Below are 24,474 nucleotides of genomic sequence, written 5' to 3' on the forward strand. Positions count from 1 at the left end.
GTTGATACAGTACAAACCCTCTACATGTTGATACAGTACCAACCCTCTACATGTTCATACATTTTCTCCAACATACTGAGTCCTACATAGCACCTCTACATACTAGCCCATTTTCTTCTGTTGGTAAACACGTTCAGTCCTGTTATCCCACAGAAATGTTCTGTGTCCCAAATGGCACCCTATTCCTTATATAGTGCACTAATTTGACTCAAAAGTAGTGCACTATGTAGGGAATAGGGTTGCCATTTGGAACACAGACCCATGACTGAAAACAGCTTTAAAGAATTTGGCAGATCTACTTCATGTAGAAAGCAGAAGAGGACATTCAGATTAATTGGATTACAGCAACTGGTTAGGTAGTACAATTACTTGTGGGAATGAACCACAGCTGGTCCGTTCGGTCCGTCCAGTAAGAATTTATGGATGACTCAGTTATAGATTATCATGTTCTGATCATGGGTTTTTATGGATGATGTTACAAAACAAAATATTCAAGCTAAGTAAACTGTATGGCCTATAGGCTCTGCCTCCTCTATGGGAATTTCTCAAAGACATAAATGCATTAAGCCAATCACAAATGCTTTTACTAGCTACCACAGTAAAGCAATGAAGCCTTAGCAGCATCCACTGATGTTGAGAAAGTATGTGACACCATAATCTTATTCCAAATATCCAACGGATAGTTAGACGTGTTTAGGTACTATATATTGAGGGCTGATTCAATGCGGCCGGCGGGTTGTTTGAGTAATAAAACAAATTCAATCTACATTTAAAAAACTAAAACCAAATTGAAACTGACAGGCAGCATAGAAAATTCCAAAAACAATGGAAAGAGGGTTTATTTTTTGTACATTTTGATGATGATAAAATATAACAAATGTTCAGTATGGCCCTCTGAGTTTGACACCCTAAAGGTAAGGTGGTTATAACGCTGTAATCAGTGGGGAAAACATCAGCTGTTTTCAGTTAGCTTGAAGCTAGCTATAAGCTAATTAACTCATCCCATTAGCTTAGCATGCGGATCTACAGCACAGCAACACCAGTGTGTTTCTGGGACCTTCTATTGAATTAACGTTTAGGTTTGTCATATGTTCAGAGAAATCTCTGCGCTCCACTACTTTCCAAAGGCTTCTGTTCTGCATTATAAAAGTGTATTTGTTGCTTTTCTTAATGAAGCTTCCCATAGTTAGTCAGTGTAATAACGCTAAATGGCTCAAGATGAGATGACTACTGCTTTTATGCTGCATTCAACACATGGCTATTGGTTATAACTTTGTTTCATGGTTATTACATGATTATTACTTCCTTGATTAGCAACTGTCTAAAAATGGTTTTAGGTTATTGTCCTGCTGAAAGGTGAGTTTGTCTCCCAGTGTCTGTTGGATAGCAAACTGAACCAGGATTTCCTCTAGGATTTTGCCTGTGCTTAGCTCTATTCCATATATTTTTATACAAAAAAAACTCCCTAATCCTTACCGATAACAAGCATACCCATAACATGATGCAGCCACCACCATGCTTGAAAATATGAAGAGTGGTACTCGGTAATGTGTTGTGTTGGATATGCCCCAAACATAACGGTTTGTACCCAGGACATAAAGTTATTGTCTTTGCCACATTTTTTACAGTCTTACTTTAGAGCCTTATTGTAAACAGGATGCATGTTTTGAAATGTCTTTATTTTGTAGTAGTGATAACTACTTTATTGAGAAAAAATATACTTACTATGACTGTGATACTGTATGTGGTTGTCCCATCTAGCTATCTGAAGAGCGTCCGCTAAATAGCTCAAATGTAATGTAAAATGTAAATGTTGTTGATCCGTCCTTAGTTTTCTCCTGTCAGATCCATTAAACTCTGTAACTGATTTAAAGTCACCATTAGCCTCATGGTGAGATCCCTGAGTGGTTTCCTTCCTCTCTGGCAACTGAGTTAGGAGGGACGCCTGTATCTTTGTAGAGACTGTGTGTATTGATACACCATCCAAAGTGTAATTAATCATTTCACCATTCTCTAAGGGATATTCAATGTCTGCTTTTTTTTTTTTTACCCATATACCAATAGGTGCCCTTCTTTGCGAGACATTGGAAAACATCCCTGGTCTTTGTGGTTGAATCTGTGTTTGAAATTCACTGCTCAGGAAGTTAGACTCATGAACATTGAATTATCTGAGAAGTCCTTGGAAGGCAGGCGAAATGAGAGAACCGTTTCAAACTTGTTCTACTGTGTGGTTGGGTTGTTTACTACCCTGCTTGCTCGTGGTGCTCCATTCACATGCCCGTTTAATCCTAAAATCTCATTATGAAGTTTGTTCCTTCGTCTCCAGAATAACACTTGACCAGTCAGTTGATTTGGATTACGTCTTTTTTTTCAGAGGAGCAAAATTCTTACTCTTTTTATGACTGTGGCTAAATGGCACCCTTTATCCCATGTAGTGCATCCATAGGGCTCTGGTCAAAAGTAGTGGCCTATAAAGTGGATAAGTTCCCATTGGGATACAAACCCATTTCTTTACACACGGTCCTTTTGTCGTTGAAGTTTTTTTCCAAGTGCATCATCATGGCTGTGTTAGCTAATGAGCAGAGATGATTTAAATATGTTAGTTTGGGATGAAACTAAGAGGAGAGAATAATCCTAGAGCTGTCAGCTTCCCTCGACAGATAAACCATCCATTAAGAAGGACTGTCCTGGATGGGACCAGAGTCTTTCTACTGAATGTGTCGACCCTTGCCATTCTTCCCATTTGGCTTTTCAACCTGACAACTCAATTAGAATTGCTCTCTTAAGTAACTTGGACCAATGACATTAATATTCACAATGCCATCCTACAATTTTGTTACAAAATTACAATCATTTCACATGAAAATGTAATGGTTTGTTGTCAATAACAGTCCCATATAAATATCACACTTTCCATTTCTAAGGAAAAGCTAGTTTTTCTAGTTTATGTTCAAGAAAAAAAACCCACACAGGTTATTTTCTTCAAAACGTAAATACTCAATGGTGACTGCAGTTTCCAAATTCTGATGTTACTAAAACAGACAGTCCATGTTCATGTTGTGTTAAATGTTGGGTGGGGTATGATCATTATGCCTCCGTAACTTTCTAACTCATTATTCACGATTCAATCATGATTATCTGCAATCTTGGTAGCATCACCATTAATGTAGAAGTGTTCAGAAACATATTATATTCTTATTTACAAGAAAAGTGACTCCAACGTGACACAAAACATTATTGTCCATTCATTTCCATTGGGCACAACGTCATCTGAAACACAACCAAAACAAACTGCAATGCATCCAACAAGTGTGTAGAGTCAAAAGCTTCATGTCGCCATTGCGTGCTAGTATAGGACCAAATACGAAACGTTTGACTACTTTAATAAATATACAAGTGTCGAAAATACTAATGACACCTTTAAATGGGGAGTGTATATAGGCCTAGTTTATAATGATGAGGTACGTGTATGAATCAGATTCAAATATTCACCTTTAAATGGAGCTCTTGATTGAATTTATTTGAGTATTAGAGCCCGTCTTAAATGGAAGATAGCTGCGTGCGATTGGCCCTCTCTGCCAGTGCCCGATATGCTTGTTGCAATAGTCATCCCAGGACAGATTCTCAGTCTGTCTGCACTCATAAGACTTGATGCAGCAAGGCAAGGCGTGCCGTACTGAGTCGTAGGCTACATGTGTTAACGGGGAGGGTGTTTTTCTCAAATAGTTTACAAGAGGGCCGGACTGCACCATTTGAAAGCCACAGCGTCAGAGCTATCATACCCAACAGCTTTTGCTGCTGTTTTCATTTTTGGCTATATTCAGTGTCATTGACGTCGGCATCAACTCACACAGGACAGGAGCGAGATCCGCTATAGTTCTGATCATGGGTGCGACTGAATCTACGCGGCCGGAGGGTAGCAGCAAGAGCGAGGACGGGGACACTGTGGCGAATGAGGAAAGTGCGAACAATGTCCAGGATGGCGAGAGTATTGATGCGAAGGTAATACAATAAATTATAGCAGACTGATGTATTAATAACTAACCAACGGGAAACATATTTATTTATCTACAGCATCATCAATTTGTAGACTTTATATCCCTAAATAGCAACAGTGGGATTTTTGGAGTGTTTTAAAGGAATGGACAGAGGATTGCATAAACAATCAACACACTGTTACATTCATTTAATGATATATGTATCTTATTATTTATTCTTATCAAATGGTCGGTCATTATTAGCCTATTTTAATCAGATAATGTATTTATGTCTCCTGGTATTTAGTGAAAGGCTTCTATCGATAATTAAACCCACAACAATAATGAGGGGATGCTTCTCAACTGTCTGTGAAGTGTTATTCTGGTCGGGCTGCAGTGATAAGGCTTGTCATTCAGTTGATTGAAGTGAGTGAGCCCCAGTGCCAAATATTTAGTTGAACAAAAACACAACCAGTTGCAGTTGATACAGTATTGGTTTTATCTGCTAAGTATTCCACTGCATTCCAAATTATTTGAATTAATTAAAGTACTGTATTTTGGACACAGGAAATAGGCCTATATAAAATGCAAAGGTTTAAATGGTTCACGATTGGAAACTATCCAACTATTATGTTTCCAGGATACATATTGGCCATATCCATGACTAAAAAGAGAAGACGTTTTAAAATCTGAGATTATACAATATACACTATATAGACAAAAGTATGTGGACTCCCCTTCAAATGAGTGGATTCGGCTATTTCAGCCACACCCGTTGCTAACAGGTGTATAAAATCGACGTGCACAGCCATGTAATCTCCATAGACAAACATTGGCAGTAGAATGGCCTTACTGAAGAGCTCAGTGACTTTCAACGTGGCACCGTCATGCTAGAGCTGCCCCGTTCAACTCTAAGTGTTGTTACTGTTATTGTGAAATGGAAACATCTAGGAGCAACAACGGCTCTGCCGCGAAGTGGTAGGCCACACAAGCACACTGGAGTGATGAATCACGCTTCACCATCTGGCTATCCGACGGACTAATCTGGGTTTGGCGGATGCCAGGAGAACACTACCTGCCTCACTGCATAGTGCAAACAGTAAAGTTTGATGGAGGAGGAATAATGGTCTGGGGCTGTTTTTCATGGTTCTGGCCCCTTAGTTCCAGTGAAGGGAAATCTTTATGCTACAGCATACAATTACATACTAGACGATTCTGCGCTTCCAACGTTGTGGCAACAGTTTGGGGAAGGCCCTTTTCTCTTTCAGAATTACAATGCTCCCATGCAAAAAAGTGAGGTCCATACAGAAATGGTTTGTCGAGATCGGTGTGGAAGAACTGTACTGGCTTGCATAGAGCCCTGACCTCAACCTCATCGAACACCTTGGCATGACTTGGAGCGCAGACTGCGAGCCAGGCCTAATCGCCCGACCTCACTAATGCTCTTGTGGCTGATTGGAAGCAAGTCCCCGCAGCAATTTTCCAACATCTAGTGCAAAGGGTGGACCAACTCCATATTAATGCCCATGATTTTGGAATGAGATGTTCGACGATCAGGTGTCCACAAACGTTGATTCATGTAGTGTATCTCCATTGTAAAATGTGTTCTATTTTTGGTTCTAGATATGACTAGATATAGTACACGTAGGCTATTCTTTTGTTTATTTCTATAGACTTTCTTAATTCCTAGGCTACCTCCAATAACATGGAGTCAATATAATGCTCACAATACATAGGCTATCATAACCATAGAGATCCTATTAAATAGTATTTGACCCAGTGTGTGGCTGTGGATTGACTGCACTGTTTGAATGGAATGTTGGCATATTGGCAGTTAATTTGAAACATTTATGGAATCATTCCTCTAAAGCTGTAGGGCTATTATGTTATTTTACACAATATCTTATCACAGCACTGGCAAACCATGGTTGACCAACTCCCTGACCACAATGGCTGATCTTTATACCATCATAAGAAGGTTCATGTCCATTCTAATAGTCCAATTCCTAATTCTATGACCATAGATTATTTTTATTGATCTTATTAGGCGACCTATGACTTCAAGTCAATAGGCCTGGTCAAAGACAGGGGAATACATTACAGCTCTGTAAGGGACCTGACTGTTCACATTCAAATCAAATTGTATTAGTCACAGTGCGCCGAATACAACAGGTGTAGACCTTACTGATGAAATGCTTACTTACAAGCCCCTAACCAACAATGCATTTTTAAAAATTACGAATATGAATAAGAAATAAAAGGAACAAGTAATTCCATCACACATTGTGTCACTACCCTTTTTGTCGCTTCTCTGCAAGTTAATGTTTGGCTTTTGATTGTGTGTTGATATTATTACGTTGCCTCTTAGCCAGGTCTTCCCTGGGATAAATATGTCATCCTCAGTGGGACTAACCTGGTAAAGAGATAGACCATCTTCTGTGTCATTGGAAAGTACATTTTTTGCATTATCATGGGCCAGTTTTTCTACCATATTGTTTCAGTTGCTGGAGACCATATAATAGAATTCCAGTAGAAAACGCTACTAGTGGAATGATGACCTTTAATTCTTAGATGTATCTAAGTTAAGCTTGGGTCCCGGAAGGGAGAGATATATAATTTGACCTTATCTGCACTCTGTGTAGAGCTACATTGATTATCTACATACTGTAACAAGACATGATGAACTCTGCTGTGGATGTGCAGGAAGTCTGTTAGCTGTGCCTTTGGGGACTCAAATTCATAAATAAATACTTTTGTTACACCTTGTAACTTTCGTGACTAAGCTGTTATAAATTCCTCTAAATGTGCATGTGTAAATGAGCATGCTTATAAATGCTTAACAAACGTTGATAAATAAAATAATTCAATACTTGTTTTTTTTTGGTTGGTATGTGAACACTGATAAATAGTTAATCAATGCATATTCACGATAAGTTATTACCGAACATGATCACTTCTACTCTCTTTTGTTTTGATTTGATGACCAATTTCGATATTCTTTAAGGAATTACATGTAAACAACAGCAACGGCTTTGTTGCTGACAGCAGGTTTTGTCCTAAGAGCATTTTAGTGGGTTTCTCTCTCTTTCTCTCTGTGTGTGAGTGAGTATATGCTGTTTTAGAGGATCACTCCACAGCAGGGATGGATAAAATCATGAGTCAGCAGCAGCTATGATTCAGCCAACTGAGCCAAATTTCTCTATAAATAGACAATGTATGCATCCCAAATGGCACCCTATTCCATATTTAGTGCACTAGTTTTGACCAAGGCCCATAGGGCTCTGGTCAAAAGTAATACACTAAATAAGGAATAGGAGGGTGCCATTTAGGACAGAACCTGAAGAGGTACTTAGTCTGTAGAAGGTTTCACTTTGCTTTACTCAGTGAAGACTGACGGCAAAAACAGGGAAAGTAGCTGTGGGTTGTTCAGTCTGTCAGTAAAAGTCACGCGATTATGTCACAATGTAAAAGCAATGTCATGAAATGAAGAACCAATGTGCAATGTTTATTTTGCACCTTGTCTCATGCATATTGGTCCAAAAACAGTGTAGCAAGCATCACACATTACCATATTATAGAAATAAATGAATGTTATATTTTCTCATTACAATGTTATTATAATGTTATAGGTCAGCAGGACAACAAGGTCAAAACAAATGCATGAATTGAGTGACTGGATCCCCAAACAGTGATGCAACATGGCGACTGAAACATTTCATTGTTTAATTTAATTTGACACCCCCCATGACACCCCCCATGCACATTTGCTTAGTTCATCGTTGTCTAGCTGTCATAGAATGGCGAGCATCATACTGTAGGTGTCTCCTCAAAATTAATCTCAACACAGCACAAAAGTTACTGTTGTTCCCGTTAGTAACCCACATTTTCCAATATCACTTGTCTGAGGAGGTAAATTATCAGATTTCTAGAATGCAAAACTTCATGGAGGACATCCTGGTTCCTGAGTTAAAAGCAATACATCGTTTTACAAGATAACATGCTGTCCCCCCTTTCTCCCAAGGGAAATATGACTGAGCAAAGTGACTTCTCATACATTTAAGCTATGTTGTGTATAAGGTTGTCGTGTCTTTACTATCATTAAATGAAGACTTTTAGTTTTTATCAAAGATTCTCTGTAATTAGTATTACTCGATTAAATTGATTAATCATGTAACTGTAATTAACTAGGAAGTCGGGGGACCAAGGAAAATATTCAGATTACAAAGTTATAATTTTCCTAATATAACTTTCCAGATATTTTCAAATCTGATCAATAGTCTTCTGAGTTAATTATTTATTTATTTTATCTCACGTTAGTCTCAGTCCAAACGTCGTAAATTGTTGTTTATCTGCACGAACCCAGTCTTCACTATGAGTCATCCATACATCAATTGTCTTAAATCATTTATTTATTAACTAACTAAAGAATCACAGAAGTGCACACACAAACAAACAAAGTAAATATGGTTAAAGAAATGATAGGGGAATGTGCCCTAGTGGCCTAAACCGGCATGGCGGCTTGGTGTACAAAAGGGAAGTGGGGGTCGACTGAGATAATACAACACACAGTTGATAATTATAACAATTGAAATACTAATCCTTTGCACATGAACGCTCACTCATTCGCGAACAATTGCAATCAAAATATATATTTACGCTCAGTGTGTCGTCGGGGTCTCTGCTGAAAAGTTAGTTTCTGTTGGAGAGTTTGTCCTCCCTCTCTGTCGTGGTTAGAATGGATAGTTCAGAGTGACATTCATTCATGTTATTATGGATAGATGTGTCGGCGGTTGTCGTTCTTCGCGTTCAATGATACCGAATTCCTAGCTGCAGACTAGTAATTAATATCAAAGACTTGATCTTATTCTGTCAGTATCGATAGTCTAAGTGTTTAACCAAGTGGGATGGTTAAAAGATTCAGCAGTCTGGTCTGCAACCTTTGTCCTCTCGTAATTAGGGAAACATGGTCTGTTGAGAAATTCTCAAAGTTGGGGTTTTATTCAGGAGTTGCAGAAAAGGGCCTGTCTCAGGATGCCCGACCCTACTGGGCTCATGGGCGGTCCTCTGATTTAGTTAAACTCAAAAGGGAATTGTAGTTTCCTTCATTAAACAGTCCAAAATCACTTTACACAATTTTGCAAACAGTATCATCCTCACTCATTCATCTTATACAACAAATAGATGTAAACCTCATATCTGAGGCTATTATATAAGCAGCGTTATGGTAATGTGGTCGTATTGTCTCCCATGAGTTGCATTCAGGAGTTGCAAAAAGGGCCTGTACCAAACAGACCAGTTCTGAAGCTGGATTCTTAAACAGTCCAAAATCACTTTAAAATTTTGCAAACAGTATCATCCTCACTCACATCGATCGTTTATACCTTTTTTATTTTTTTTTTATTTCACCTTTATTTAACCAGGTAGGCTAGTTGGGAACACCCAGTTTATTTAACCAGGTAGGCTAGTTGGGAACAAGTTCTCATTTGCAACTGCGACCTGGCCAAGATAAAGCATAGCAGTGTGAACAGACAACACAGAGTTACACATGGAGTAAACAATTAACAAGTCAATAACACAGTAGAAAAAAAGGGGAGTCTATATACAATGTGTGCAAAAGACATGAGGAGGTAGGCGAATAATTACAATATTGCAGATTAACACTGGAGTGATAAATGATCAGATGATCATGTAGAGATATTGGTGTGCAAAAGAGCAGAAAAGTAAATAAATAAAAACTGTGGGGATGAGGTAGGTGAAAATGGGTGGGCTATTTACCAATAGATTATGTACAGCTGCAGCGATCGGTTAGCTGCTCAGATAGCTGATGTTTGAAGTTGGTGAGGGAGATAAAAGTCTCCAACTTCAGCGATTTTTGCAATTAGTTCCAGTCACAGGCAGCAGAGTACTGGAACGAAAGGCGGCCGAATGAGGTGTTGGCTTTAGGGATGATCAGTGAGATACACCTGCTGGAGCGCGTGCTACGGATGGGTGTTGCCATCGTGACCAGTGAACTGAGATAAGGCGGAGCTTTACCTAGCATGGCCTTGTAGATGACCTGGAGCCAGTGGGTCTGGCGACGAATATGTAGCGAGGGCCAGCCGACTAGAGCATACAAGTCGCAGTGGTGGGTAGTATAAGGTGCTTTAGTGACAAAACGGATGGCACTGTGATAAACTGCATCCAGTTTGCTGAGTAGAGTGTTGGAAGCGATTTTGTAGATGACATCGCCGATGTCGAGGATCGGTAGGATAGTCAGTTTTACTAGGGTAAGCTTGGCAGCGTGAGTGAAGGAGCCTTTGTTGCGGAATAGAAAGCCGACTCTTGATTTGATTTTCGGTTGGAGATGTTTGATATGGGTCTGGAAGGAGAGTTTGCAGTCTAGCCAGACACCTAGGTACTTATAGGTGTCCACATATTCAAGGTCGGAACCATCCAGTGTGGTGATGCTAGTCGGGCATGCGGGTGCAGGCAGCGATCGGTTGAAAAGCATGCATTTGGTTTTACTAGCGTTTAAGAGCAGTTGGAGGCCACGGAAGGAGGGTTGTATGGCATTGAAGCTTGTTTGGAGGTTAGATAGCACAGTGTCCAATGACGGGCCGAAAGTATATAGAATGGTGTCGTCTGCGTAGAGGTGGATCAGGGAATCGCCCGCAGCATTGATATATACAGAGAAAAGAGTCGGCCCGAGAATTGAACCCTGTGGCACCCCCATAGAGACTACCAGAGTACCGGACAGCATGCCCTCCGATTTGACACACTGAACTCTGTCTGCAAAATAATTGGTGAACCAGGCAAGGCAGTCATCCGAAAAACCGAGGCTACTGAGTCTGCCGATAAGAATCTGGTGATTGACAGAGTCGAAAGCCTTGGCAAGGTCGATGAAGACGGCTGGACAGTACTATCTTTTATCGATGGCGGTTATGATGTTGTTTAGTACCTTGAGTGTGGCTGAGGTGCACCCGTGACCGGCTCGGAAACCAGATTGCATAGCGGAGAAGGTACGGTGGGATTCGAGATGGTCAGTGACCTGTTTGTTGACTTGGCTTTCGAAGACCTTAGATAGGCAGGGCAGAATGGATATAGGTCTGTAACAGTTTGGGTCCAGGGTGTCTCCCCCTTTGAAGAGGGGGATGACTGCAGCAGCTTTCCAATCCTTGGGGATCTCAGACGATATGAAAGAGAGGTTGAACAGGCTGGTAATAGGGGTTGCGACAATGGCGGCAGATAGTTTCAGAAATAGAGGGTCCAGATTGTCAAGCCCAGCTGATTTATACGGGTCCAGGTTTTGCAGCTCTTTCAGAACATCTGTTATCTGGATTTGGGTAAAGGAGAACCTGGAGAGGCTTGGGCGAGGAGCTGCGGTGGGGCCGGAGCTGTTGGCCGAGGTAGGTGTAGCCAGGCGGAAGGCATGGCCAGCCGTTGAGAAATGCTTGTTGAAGTTTTCGATAATCATGGATTTGTCGGTGGTGACCGTGTTCCCTAGCCTCAGTGCAGTGGGCAGCTGGGAGGAGGTGTTCTTGTTCTCCATGGACTTCACAGTGTCCCAGAACTTTTTGGAGTTGGAGCTACAGGATGCAAACTTCTGCCTGAAGAAGCTGGCCTTAGCTTTCCTGACTGACTGCGTGTATTGGTTCCTGACTTCTCTGAACAGTTACATATCGCGGGGACTGTTCGATGCTATTGCAGTCCGCCACAGGATGTTTTTGTGCTGGTCGAGGGCAGTCAGGTCTGGAGTGAACCAAGGGCTGTATCTGTTCTTAGTTCTGCATTTTTTGAACGGAGCATGCTTATCTAAAATGGTGATGAAGTTACTCTTAAAGAATGACCAGGCATCCTCAACTGACGGGATGAGGTCAATGTCCTTCCAGGATACCCGGGCCAGGTCGATTAGAAAGGCCTGCTCACAGAAGTGTTTTAGGGAGCGTTTGACAGTGATGAGGGGTGGTCGTTTGACTGCGGCACCGTAGCGGATACAGGCAATGAGGCAGTGGTCGCTGAGATCCTGGTTGAAGACAGCGGAGGTGTATTTGGAGGGCCAGTTGGTCAGGATGACGTCTATGAGGGCGCCCTTGCTTACAGAGTTAGGGTTGTACCTGGTGGGTTCCTTGATGATTTGTGTGAGATTGAGGGCATCTAGCTTAGATTGTAGGACTGCCGGGGTGTTAAGCATATCCCACCTTCTCCGGAACATAAATGTTGTTCGGACCTCACGTTCTGTGAGGTGGAAGAAATTCCTTTGTTCTCTATGAAAATTCACTCTGTCTCTATCCTGTGGCCATGAGGGGATAATCTCCTCCTGGAATTTACAACCTCTCTCTGACCACAGCAGCCTGTGTGTAGGAGACAGGGAGAGGGGGATGGGGCTTGCTGTATCCACAGACGGCAACGTCCTGACAAGTATTTAGACCCTTTGACGTTGTCCATATTTTGTTACATGACAGCCTTATTCTAAAAATTTATTAAATAGTTTTTTCCCTTCCGCATCCATCTACACACAATACTCCATAATGACAAACCAAAAACAGAAATATCACATTTACATAAGTATTCAGACCCTTTACAGTGATTACAGTCTCGAGTCTTCTTGGGTATGACGCTACAAGCTTGGCACACCTGTATTTAGGGAGTTTCTCCCATTTTTATCTGCAGATCCTCTCAAGCTCTGTCAGGTTGGATGGGGAACGTCGCTGCACAGCTATTTTCAGGCCGCAACAGACATGTACGATCCGGTTCAAGTCCAGATTCTGGATGGGCAACTCAAGGACATTCAGAGACTCCTGCGTTGTCTTGGCTGTGTGCTTAGGGTCATTGTCCTGTTGGAAGGTGAACCTTCACCCCAGTCTGAGGTCCTGAGCCCTCTGAAGCAAGTTTTCATCAAGGATCTCTCTGTACTTTCCTCCGTTAATCTTTCATCTGGCCCCTCTACCATAAAGGCATGATTAGTGGAGTGCTGCAGAGATGGTTGCTCTTCTGGAGGGTTTTCTCATCTCCACAGAGGAACTCTGCAGCTCTGTCAGAATGACCATCGGGTTCTTGACCAAGGCCCGTCTCCCCCGATTGCTCAGTTTAGTTTAGTTCTTGGGGACCTTCAATGCTGCAGACATTTTTTGGTACAGAAATTTTTTGGTACCCCTCTCCAGATCTGTGCCTCAACACAATCCTGTCTCGGAGCTCTACGGACAATTCCTTTGGCCTCATGGCTTGGTTTTTGCTCTGATATGCGTTGTTAACTGTAGGACCTTATACAGACAGGTGTGCCTTTCCAAATCATGTCCAATCAATTGAATTTACCACAGGTGGACTGCATCTGTTTTTTATTTTTAATACATTTGCAAAAAATTCTAAAATCCTGTTTTCACCTCTGACATTATGTGGTATTGTGTGTAGATTGATGAAATGTTTAAAAAAAAATACATTTTAGTATAAGGCTGCAATGTAAAGCTCTGACAAAGGTTGTGAGGCCGATATGTAAGCTTATTAAAGAGCAGTGATACTATCAAGAGCAGTGATACTACCAAGAGCAGTGTGTGGGATTCTTATTTTTTCTCAGAATAAGGCTGTAACGTAACAAAATGTGGAAAAGGGGAAGGGGTCTGAATTTAGAGGCCAACTGACTAATCGGAATGGCCGATTAATTAGGGCTGATTTCAAGTTTTCATAGCAATCGGTAATCTGCATTTTTGGATACCAATTATGGCTGATTGCATTGCACTCCGTAAGGAGACTGCGTGACAGGCTGACTACCTGTTATGTGAGTGCAGCAAGGAGCCAAGGTAAGGTGTTAGCTAGCATTAAACATATCTTATATAAAACAATCAATCTTAACATAATCACTAGTTAACTACACATGGTTGATGATACTACTAGTTTATCTAGCTTGTCCTGCGTTGCATATAATCGATGCGGTGCCTGTTATTTTGTCATTGAATCACAGCCTACTTCGCCAAACGGGTGATTTAACAAGCGCATTCGCAGAAAAAGCACTGTCGTTGCACCAATGTGTACCCAACCATAAACATCAATGCCTTTTTAAAAATCAATAAACAAGTATATATTTTTAAACCTGCATATTTAGTTAATATTGCCTGCTAACATTAATTTATTTTAATTAACTAGGGAAATTGTGTCACTTGTGATCTGTGCAAGCAGAGTCGGGGTATATGCAGCAGTTTGGGCCGTCTGGCTCGTTGCGAACTGTGTGAAGACCATTTCTTCCTAACAAAGACCGTAATTAATTTGCCAGAATTTTACATAATTATGACATAATATTGAAGGTTGTGCAATGTAGCAATATTTAGACTTATGGACGCCACCCGTTAGATAAAATACGTAACGGTTCCGTATTTCACTGAAATAATAAACGTTTTGTTTTCTAAATGATAGTATCCGGATATGACCATATTAATGAACTAAGGTTCGTATTTATGTGTGTTATTATAATTAAGTCTATGATTTGATAGAGCAGTCTGACTGAGCAGTGGTAGGCAGCAGCAGGCTAGTAAGCATTCATTCAAACTGCACTTTCGTGCATTTGCCAGCAGCTCTTCGCTGTGCTTCAAGCATTGCGCTGTTTATGACTTCAAGCCTATCAACTCCCATTATTCATATTCATTATTTATTTGAGACCAAATTGAATTTATTTATATTAAGTTAAAATAAGTTAAAATAAGTGTTCATACAGTATTGTTGTAATTGTCATTATTACAAATATATATATAAAAATCGTCCGATTAATCGGTATTGGTTTTTTTTGGTCCTCCAATAATCGGTATCGGCGTTGAAAAATTATAATCGGTCGACCTCTAGTCTGAATACTTTCCAAATGCACTGGTATATCTAAAATGTTCCCTTCTCCATTTTAGTTACTCCAAAAGAATGGACAGATCTCCGGACTGAGTGAAAAAGCAGAGGACAAGACTGAGGAGGTCAATGTCCTGTGTGACGATGGAGTCGTTGCAGAGGGTGAGTCATCACAGTTTGGAAGAGCGTTAGTTTGTGTGTGTCTGTATGAGAAAGGATTTGCTTTTGGTTTCTTGATAAAGAGTTCAATTGTTTCCTCAAGTTTTTACAATGTTATGATATTGGTTAACACTTCACATTAAGCTTTATAGGGGGCTGTAAAGAGTTAAGTAGTTTATAATTATTAGCTGTTCATATGAATCAGGCAATTAGCCCGCAATTGAACAGTTTTGAGTAATGCATATTTGTTTCTCATTACAGTTGATGAGGCAAATTCATCTATCGTTTCTCAGAAAGAGGACATTCCGGAGATGATAGAGACTCTCACAGAGGAGGTACCTCCTCTGGAAAACACAGACAGTGATGACAAGGAATCACCGGATGTAGACGACGAAGCATCAACAAATGAGACTGAAACAGAAGTTAAATTGAATGAAGTCAATGATAGTTTTAAAAAGTTCTTCAGTTCAATTGGTTTAAAATTCACGTTGAAAAAAGACTCTGACACAATACCAGAAGTGAGCCCTATGAAAGAAGAGGGCGAAGCACGTACTCCCGAAGACAGCAAGGATACAGAGGAGACCACTATAGATAATGCTGAGGAGAATACTGGGCAGAGCACACCTGAGGATCTGACTGATGATACGATAAAAGAATGTGCTGGCCATACACCAGAGCTTGTAGATGATACAATAGAAGCAAATATTGACGAAGCACCGAACAACGTTGTTGCTGATTCACCAGTGGAACCGGCTGATGATTCTACCTCTCACCCTACGATGACGGACCTCACATTTGAAGAGTTCCATAATGAAACCACCAAGGAACAGACCACTGAAATGATAGAATCAAAGGAGGAAATAACACCTGAAGAAGTGGCACAGGCAGAGGGAGAGGCCCCACCCACACCCATTCCTATAGTTGAGGAAATGTCTCCATTTAAACGTTTTTTCCTGACAGGAAAAATACACAAGCAGGTCAAGCAACCCATGAAACAATCCAAGGAGGAACCTAAGGAGGAAGTCATGGAAGAAGTCAAGGAAGAACCCAAGGAAGAAGTCAATGAGGAACCCAAGGAAGAAGTCAAGGAAGAACCCAAGACAGAACCCAAGGAAGAAGTCAATGAGGAACCCAAGGAAGAAGTCAAGGAAGAACCCATGACAGAAACCAAGGAAGAAGTCGATGAGGAACCCAAGGACGAAGTCAAGGAGGAAGTCATCCCTACTGAAGAGACAGATACACCAGCACCAACCATTCCGGATGTTGAAGAAGAAATTATATCCCCGATTAAGAAGTTTTTCACCACGGGAATCTTCGCTGGTTTAAAGAAAAAGAAAACACATTTAGGAGAGGAAACGCCCAAAGACGAAACTGTTGAGAAAGAACACGAACTGCAAAGCATTGACAAACAGGAGTATGTAAACACACCAGAGGAAGCTGGTCTTGAGCAAGAACAAACAAAAGACGAGATCAGTCCAGATGTTGAGACAATACCGGTCATTGAGGGGAAACAAAATGAGAATGAAGTTCAAGAGACAGGAACAGATTCCCTGATGGCTGAGACATCCAATGTCCCTGAACTGATGGTGAGTAATGTCCCTAAAACTAGTGACAACAGAGAGGATGTCCTTGAAGAACAGCAAGCTACTGAGGAATTACAGACAATTATCTCAAATAGAGCTGAACTTCTTAGCTTTCAAGAGGAAGCTACAAGTCAAGGAAGTTCAGTCCAGGATATTCTTGAAGAGCAATCTCCTTCTTTGGGATTATTAACCGTTTTAACAAATGAAGCTGAAACAAATGAAGACAAACTTAGCTCTCACGAGAAAGCTAAAAGCCAGGAAAGTCTTGAAGGACAGTTTCATTCATGGGGATTCGTCACAGTTACAGAACATGTTCCTGAAGAGGAGCCAGCTCCTGAGGTATTACTGACAGTTACCTCAAATGAAGCTGAAACAAATGAAGCCAAACATCTTGACTCGCAAGAGAAAGCTAAAAGCCAAGGAAGTCCCGTCCAAGAAGAGCAGTCTCCTTCTTTGGAATTCCACACAGTTATCTCAAATGAAGCTGAACTTCTTAGCTCACAAGAGAAAGCTAAAAACCAAGGAAGTCCACTCAGGAAGCTCTTATATGGGGCTGGTTTGAAGAAGCTTTCTAGGAAGCGGAGAGGCAAGAAATCAGATGAGTTGACCAGGTCTGGTGAGCATGTCACTGAGGATTTACTGTCATCCACAGAGTCAGAGGAGTATCAGAGAGGAGAACATCCTGCCTCTTCAACAGAAGAATTAGCAGCAGAGCAGGTAAAAATGTCTGCTCTGTTAGGGTCAAGCCACGAATCAGATAGTGATGTAACCTCTGACGGTGAAAGGAAAAAGGATGGCACCTGGACTTCTTTCAAAAAGCTAATGACGCCCACAAGATGTCCCAAAAGATCTTCTGAGAGTGAGGATGAGTTAGCACATGAGGAGCCAAAACAAATTGAAGGAGAGCAGGTACTAGAACGTTTCACAGAAGAGACCAAAAAGAAAGTAGAAATATCTGTTTCTTGGGAGGCCCTCCTATGTGGATCTGCAAAGAGGAGGGGAAGAAAAACATCTGACTCAGAAGAGGAAGCACCCATGAATGAAGGTGAAACACTAAGTGAACCTGGAAACACTGTAGAGTCTCCACTGGACAGTTCTCAGGAGGGAGGTTATGAACATTTGACCTCTTCCCCTGAAGAGGCTGTAAGTCCCTTAGGGAGTGAAGGGGGGTCAACATGGAAATCCCTTAAAAAACTGGTCACCTCAAATAGGAAGGCAAAAACCGAGGAGGCCAGCAAAGTTAGCTCACCAGAGCAGGTGGCATCTGACAGCGAAATCACCAAAGAGGAGTCTTCATTTTCTCTAAAGAAACTCATCCCTGGACGCAAAAAGCAAAAGCATGGAGGAAAGCAGGAACCAATATCTTCTGACGAGGCAGATAAAGGTGTTGGATCGGATGATGAGGAGGACTCTGAAACACCAGCAGTGGTCCCCATGTCCGAGTTTGATGCAGAAGACCTAGGAGAGAAACACATAATATTAACTGAGGCTGTTATTGAAACTCCATTACACATTACAGAAGAAATAACCCACCCAGATGTCTCTAGGCTGGTCACCGAATCGGCCATACCCAAAGACACCCTGCCCACTGAAGCAGAGAAGGCTCAAGCCAAAGATACTGTGGAGCAGTTGGCCCCATCAACATCCCCCACTGCTACAAAAGACTTCGAGGACCTTACGGAATTCATAAGTAAACATCAGCAACTCAGTGATATACCTGAGGAAGGCGTAATAGAGGAGACCATTGCCACACAAGTGTCCACTGCTGAAGAAGCCACTCGAGACGATACCATAGCCGAGGACCTAATCGAGTTGACATCTGAAGCAGTCACTGCCCCAGAACCTCTAGATGATGAATCAACAGAAATGGTTTCAGCAGTGTCACAGCTGACAGAGGAGTCTCCCAAAACATCAGGCAACACAACGCCTGTGCCTGCAGAATACGAGTTGAAAGACACAGAGGTACTTCTGCATGAGGCTGTTGAAACCATTAACAGAACCCCAACTCTCTCATCGGTAATTACAAAAGACCCGCACTTGGAAGCAGTTACCGTTTCAGTTTCTCCACAAATATTACAGACACCAAAAGAGACGGAAGCAACAGTTTTGAGAGCTCATGAAAAATCAGACGCAGTTACAATCTGCACAGGTGAAGAGTCGCAACAAATAGATGCTGTTGATGAAAGCCCAGTGACTCATGTGGTGGAGTGTCCATTAGAAGTCAGAAAGGTAGTACCCACAGAGTTGGCACCTGAGGAAACTGAAGAGTCTGGTGCTGCAAGAATCACTACAGATGAGGTACACAAAACTGAAGATGAATCAATTCCAATTATGCATATAGAAATTGAAAAGGACCAACAAACAGAATTGGTAAACGAGTTAGAAGAGGTAAGACCAGTACTTGTAGCCACTGTTAATTCAGAAGAGGGTGTAGCTCAGGTTGAAGGAAAGGCCATAGCAGAAGACACTCCACAGCCTGATACAGAGTGCCTGGAAGTGTCGGTTACAGACAAACTTGTTTTCACACAGGCTCTCACGGAGATCACTCTTAAAGAAGAAAAAGAGGAATTCATGGATGTTTCGGAGGATTCTGCAGACATGGAGAATGCACCAGTTGCAGAAACAATCACATGTGATGTTCAAGATGTCGCTACTGCAATGCCTGACGTTCTGAAGTTAGAATCATCAAATGTTTTGGAATCTTTGATTGGCATAGTGGCACCTGAAGTAGAATCCCCAGAGAAAATGGATCGTGTGGGTGCTCTAAGCCCACTTGTAGACTCTTCTATGGTTCAGACACTAAAGAAAGGGGACATGGTTGTGAGGAAGAATGTGCCATCAGCACAGTTTGTTGATGGTCTTGAGATCCGAGTACAAGTGACGGATGCAGAGATAAAGTCAGCTGAAGAAACTATTGAAACAGTGCTTGAAGTTAGCTCAACTGATGTCAACGATCACGAGACTCTAGTACAACAGGTGAACGCTGAGATTGAATCAGCTGAAGCAAATGTTGATGCAGTTTTTGAGGTAGTCTCAACTGAAGTCAATCATCACGAGACTCTAGTACAACAGGTGAACACTGAGATTGAATCAGCTGAAGCACATGTTGAGACAACCCTTGAGTTGGGCTCAACTGATGATCACGAGATCACAGTACAAGTGGCGGATGCAGAGATAAAGTCTGCTCAAGTAATTATTGAGAATGTGCTTGAAGTTGGCTTAACTGATGTCACTGATCATGAGATCAAAGTACAAGAGATGGATGTAGTGATTGAATCATGCGAAGCAATTGTTGATGCAGTTTTTGTGGTCTTAACTGATGTCAAGGGTCATGAGATCCAAGTGCAAGTGACGGATGCAAATGCTGAGATTGGGACAGCTGAAGCGATTCTGGAGACAGCACTTGAGGTGGTTTCTTCAACCGATGTTATGGAAGTCATAGACATTTGTGACAAAATGGAGGACAAAGGAGAGGGTGAGAATGCCATTGAGAATATTAGAGAGGCCATGTTTGAAGAGGAAAGCAGTATTATAACTCAAGAAATACTCCAACATGTACAGCAGAACTTCTCAGAAGCTGACTCCAATGTTGTACCACAATCAAATGAAAAGGCTGAAATGGAATTAACGAGTGAAGCCGAAGTTTCTAAATCACCAGAGGGTATACCAGTGGTGGCAGTTACAGATGCTCAAGGATGTACAGGTGTAGCTGCACAGGTGCAAAATAAAATTCACTTGTTTGAAAACTACGTAGAACTTAATACTCAGGGAAATGCGCACAAACCTTCAGACAAAGAAACTGAGCCCTCAATTTCTCTCAAAGTTGATACAGTATGTGAGGATAGAACAACTCCGGAGACATTTGCAGAGTCTACTTTCGAGGTTGACAAAGATGACATAGTTCCCAATACATTTGTAGAGTCCTGTTTGCAGTCAAATATGCAAGAAGTTTATGCAACGGAGGCTGAATTTATTATTGCGTCCGAAGTAGATTCAGACTCTACCAGTGGGCATGAGAAAGAACTGGTTGGAATGGTAGTACAATCAGCAAAGGAATCAGTTGAATCATTTGAAAAGAGATTATCTATTGAATCCCATGTCCATATCCATCTTCACATTGAACCCAGAGACGCTGGAGTGGTGTCTGCGGGATTGGATTCACCACCACTTGCTATTTGGCCACCTCCAAGTACTAGTGCAGTGAACACTGATATCTGTCTGAAAGAATCAATAGAAATTTTAAGTACTACTGGAAAAAGTGCTGTGAATACTGACTGTGTTCCAACAGAATCAATGGAATGTACTCAACTTTGTGAAGTCAGTCAAATTGAGCAAACAGATGACACTGCACCTCCTGTGCCACTGCATACCCCTCCAGTGCCACTGCATACGACTCCAGCACCACTGCATATCCCTCCAGCACCACTGCTTGCGACTCCAGCACCACTGCATACCCGAACTGAACTAGTGGTGTGCTCCTCAAACCCTGAAGCAGAACAGGTAATGATGAATGCAGAAGAGTCTATCCTACACACAGAGGACGAGAATGACCAAGAAGTGTGGCTCGATGCTGAGGAAGATTTTGGCACAGTAAAATCCCATGTCTTAGAAGTTCTGAGCAACACAATAGGTGGAGGAGTAGAGGAGACGCTGCAGATCAGTGAAGAGGTCTTTGATATTGCACTCGAGCCTCAGAGCTTTCAATCTATAAGTGAAAACAAATAAGACTTCAGCCATTCCAACAAACGGATGTATTATGAACTGGTAAGTCAGTCCTTTTATTTCTCGTTATATTACTTTTGGTTTTAAGTACTTGAAGGAGTATACTGAAATAATGTCCTCCTGAATTGTTTCTGTCCTTTTTCATTCAACAAGCTGAAAGAGTGCTGGACTACCAAGGAACCCCTGAAAGAGAAGGTAGAAGTCCATACACGAATGATGACCCCCCACAACGGAGGTAAAGCTGCATCCATCCTGACTTCCATTACCAAGCACACCTTTGCATCTAGAGACCTTCTTCAGCTCTTTGAATACATTCACTTTAGTTGCAATGCTATTATATCGGTATGTCTGTTAAGTACTTGTACCTCTTTGAATACAATTCTTGTTCCTTTTTATGTCACATTATCGGAAGTTGGAGGTATGATAATGTATTTATTATTTATGTTTGAATTAAGACAATTTGTCCTTCCCTTTGCATCAGATAAGTTTATTTTACACAGCGTATCTGAGTTTAATTTTCTTTACTCAAATTGTAATTTGTGGATTGAACAGTAGTCTAACATTTATTTGTATAAACATATAATACCGTCACATTACATTCAACACAGAACATATTTACCCACTGCTCACCAAAAGAATGCAAAGACAAACTGTGATTAGATACACAGGTATGTAGATTTGTTCGGGATCTTTCTGTGTTTTATCAGTCTTCTGCCAGACAATAAATGTTTGCTCAAATCAGCACATGCCGGTAATATAACATTTGCTCAGAGATGTATAGTGACTAGAATTTTTATCACATTGCATTTGCATGAATGAGATCATTCCTCAAAACATTGCCATTGATCTTCATCATCTTATGGAATTATATAGTTGAATTACTATATGCAAAGTTTGCAAACTATGCACTGTAATGGTTAGTTGACACAGACCAAAATACTGATACAAAACGCATATTTTATCACTAGTTGCATCTGAAAGACAAAACTATATTTGTGTATTAATTTCTTTGCCTGTGAACATATATGTAAAGCTATTTTGTTAACAAGTCACACAAACTGGCTTTGTTTGTCTATAACTACAAATATATTTGGTAAGTTTAATTTCAGATTTGAAAACTATGGCAGAACATAGCCTTATTGAATGCTTAATGCAATGTCATGATGGCAGCTTGTTTTTATCCTTGCAATAGTTTCAATGTGTGTGTATGTGTATTGTTTTTCTCTTTACTTCTTGTAACAAATGATGTAAACCTGATAACCTTTGTAGAAATTATATATTCCAGTTAATGTAATATTAACTAATATCTAAATGCAAAACATAAGAGTTGCATGAACATTTTTATATTTCAAAGCTGTTAATAAAATAAAATGCTAATCTTTTTATTACGATGTTAAACATTTGCACAACTGTTTTGTCATATACAGTTAAAGTCGGAAGTTTACATACACCTCAGCCAAATACATTTAAACAAAGTTTTTCAGAATTCCGGACATTTAATCCTAGTAAAAATGTAGGTCAGTTAGGATCACCATCTTACTTTAAGAATGTGAAATGTCAGAATAATAGTAGAAAGAATGATTTATTTCAGCTTTTGTTTCTTTCATCACATTCCCAGTGGGTCAGAAGTTTAGATACACTCAATTAGTATTTGGTAGCATTGCCTTTAAATTGTTTAACTTGGGTCAAACGTTTCGGGTAGCCTTCCACAAGCTTCCCACAATAAGTTGGGTGAATTATGGCCCATTCCTCCTGACAGAGCTGGTGTAACCGAGTCAGGTTGTAGGCCTCCTTGCTTGCACATGCTTTTTGAGTTCTGCCCACACATTTTCTATAGAATTGAGGTCAGGGCTTTGTGATGGCCACTCCAATAACTTCACTTTGTGGTCCTTAAGCCATTTCGCCACAACTTTGGAAGTATGCTTGGGGTCATTGTCCATTTGGAAGACCCATTTGCAACCAAGCTTTAACTTCCTGACTGATGTCTTGAGATGTTGCTTCAATATATCCACATACTTTTCCAGCCTCATGCCATCTATTTTGTGAAGTGCATCCGTCCCTTCTTCAGCAAAGCACCTCCACAACGTGATGCTGCCACCCCGGTGCTTCAAGGTTGGGATGGTGTTCTTCGGCTTGCACGCCTCCTATTTTTCCTCCAAACATAACGACTGTCATTATGCCCAAACAGTTCTGTTTTTGTTTCATCAGACCAGAGGACATTTCTCCAAAAAGTATGATCTTTGTCCCCATGTGCAGTTCCGAACCGTAGTCTGGCTTTTTTATGGCAGTTTTGGAGCAGTGGCTTCTTCCTGGCTGAGCGGCCTTTCAGGTTATGTCGATATATGACTCCTTTTTACTGTGGATATAGATACTTTTGTACCCGTTTCCTCCAGCATCTTCACAAGGTCCTTTGCTGTTGTTCTGGGATTGATTTGCACTTTTCGCACCAAAGTACGTCCATCTCTAGGAGACAGAACGCGTCTCCTTCCTGAGCAGTATGATGGCTGTGTGGTCCCATGGGGTTTATACTTGCATACTATTGTTTGTACAGATGAACGTGGTACCTTCAGGCGTTTGGAAATTGCTCCCAAGGTTGAACCAGACTTGTGGTCCATTTTTTTTTCTCCCCATGATGTCAAGCAAAGAGGCACTGAGTTTGAAGGTAGGCCTTGAAATACATCCACAGGTACACCTCCAATTGACTCAAATGATGTCAATTAGCTTATCAGAAGCTTCTAAAGCCATGCATTTTCCAAGATGTTTAAAGGCACAGTCAACTTAGTGTATGTAAACTTGACCCACTGGAATTGTGATATAATTCATTGTAAGTGAAATAATCTGTAAACAATTGTTGGAAAAGTGACTTGTGTCATGCACAAAGTAGATGTCCTAACCGACTTGCCAAAACTATAGTTTGTTAACAAGAAATTTGTGGAGTAGTTGAAAAACAAGTTAATGACTCCAACCTGAGTGTATGTAAACTTCCGACTTCAACTGTAGATATTGGCTGGACCCCGAGCAGTCCTCCGAGCCAGATAAAGGGGTTTACATACAGCTTGAAGGACCACTCCGAGCCTCTCAGGGCCTTTCTTACATACAAGTTATGGTTCTGTCACTATGCTTCTACCTATAGTAAATAAAGCAAGACACGTACAGTACTTACAATATGGAATTAAGTTTACTTCACTTTATTTTAAAAATCAAAACACACAAAAGATTTCACAAAGGAGATG

General features: G+C 41.0%; 1 protein-coding gene across 1 annotated transcript; it reads left to right on the forward strand.

The window, feature by feature from the left end:
* The first annotated feature begins 3,538 nt into the window (after positions 1-3,538).
* LOC118368070 (A-kinase anchor protein 12-like) lies at positions 3,539-22,639 on the forward strand. The gene is made up of 4 exons (XM_035751817.2): positions 3,539-4,002; positions 14,840-14,939; positions 15,198-21,283; positions 21,395-22,639. Exons 1-3 carry the CDS (start codon positions 3,886-3,888, stop codon positions 21,242-21,244), a joined length of 6,264 nt encoding a protein of 2,087 aa, XP_035607710.1. The 5' UTR covers positions 3,539-3,885; the 3' UTR covers positions 21,245-21,283; positions 21,395-22,639.
* The last annotated feature ends 1,835 nt before the right edge of the window (positions 22,640-24,474 follow it).

Source organism: Oncorhynchus keta, chromosome 35 (assembly GCF_023373465.1).
Source record: "Oncorhynchus keta strain PuntledgeMale-10-30-2019 chromosome 35, Oket_V2, whole genome shotgun sequence".
Taxonomy (NCBI): Eukaryota; Metazoa; Chordata; class Actinopteri; order Salmoniformes; family Salmonidae; genus Oncorhynchus; species Oncorhynchus keta.

What these genes read in the sequence shown, in the direction of transcription:
- LOC118368070 (XM_035751817.2), top strand. Translation starts at nt 3,886, where the DNA reads ATGGGTGCGACTGAATCTACGCGGCCGGAGGGTAGCAGCAAGAGCGAG. An exon ending in GCGAGAGTATTGATGCGAAG is followed by an intron (nt 4,003 to 14,839) that starts GTAATACAATAA and finishes TCTCCATTTTAG; the next exon opens with TTACTCCAAAAGAATGGACA. An exon ending in CGATGGAGTCGTTGCAGAGG is followed by an intron (nt 14,940 to 15,197) that starts GTGAGTCATCAC and finishes TTCTCATTACAG; the next exon opens with TTGATGAGGCAAATTCATCT.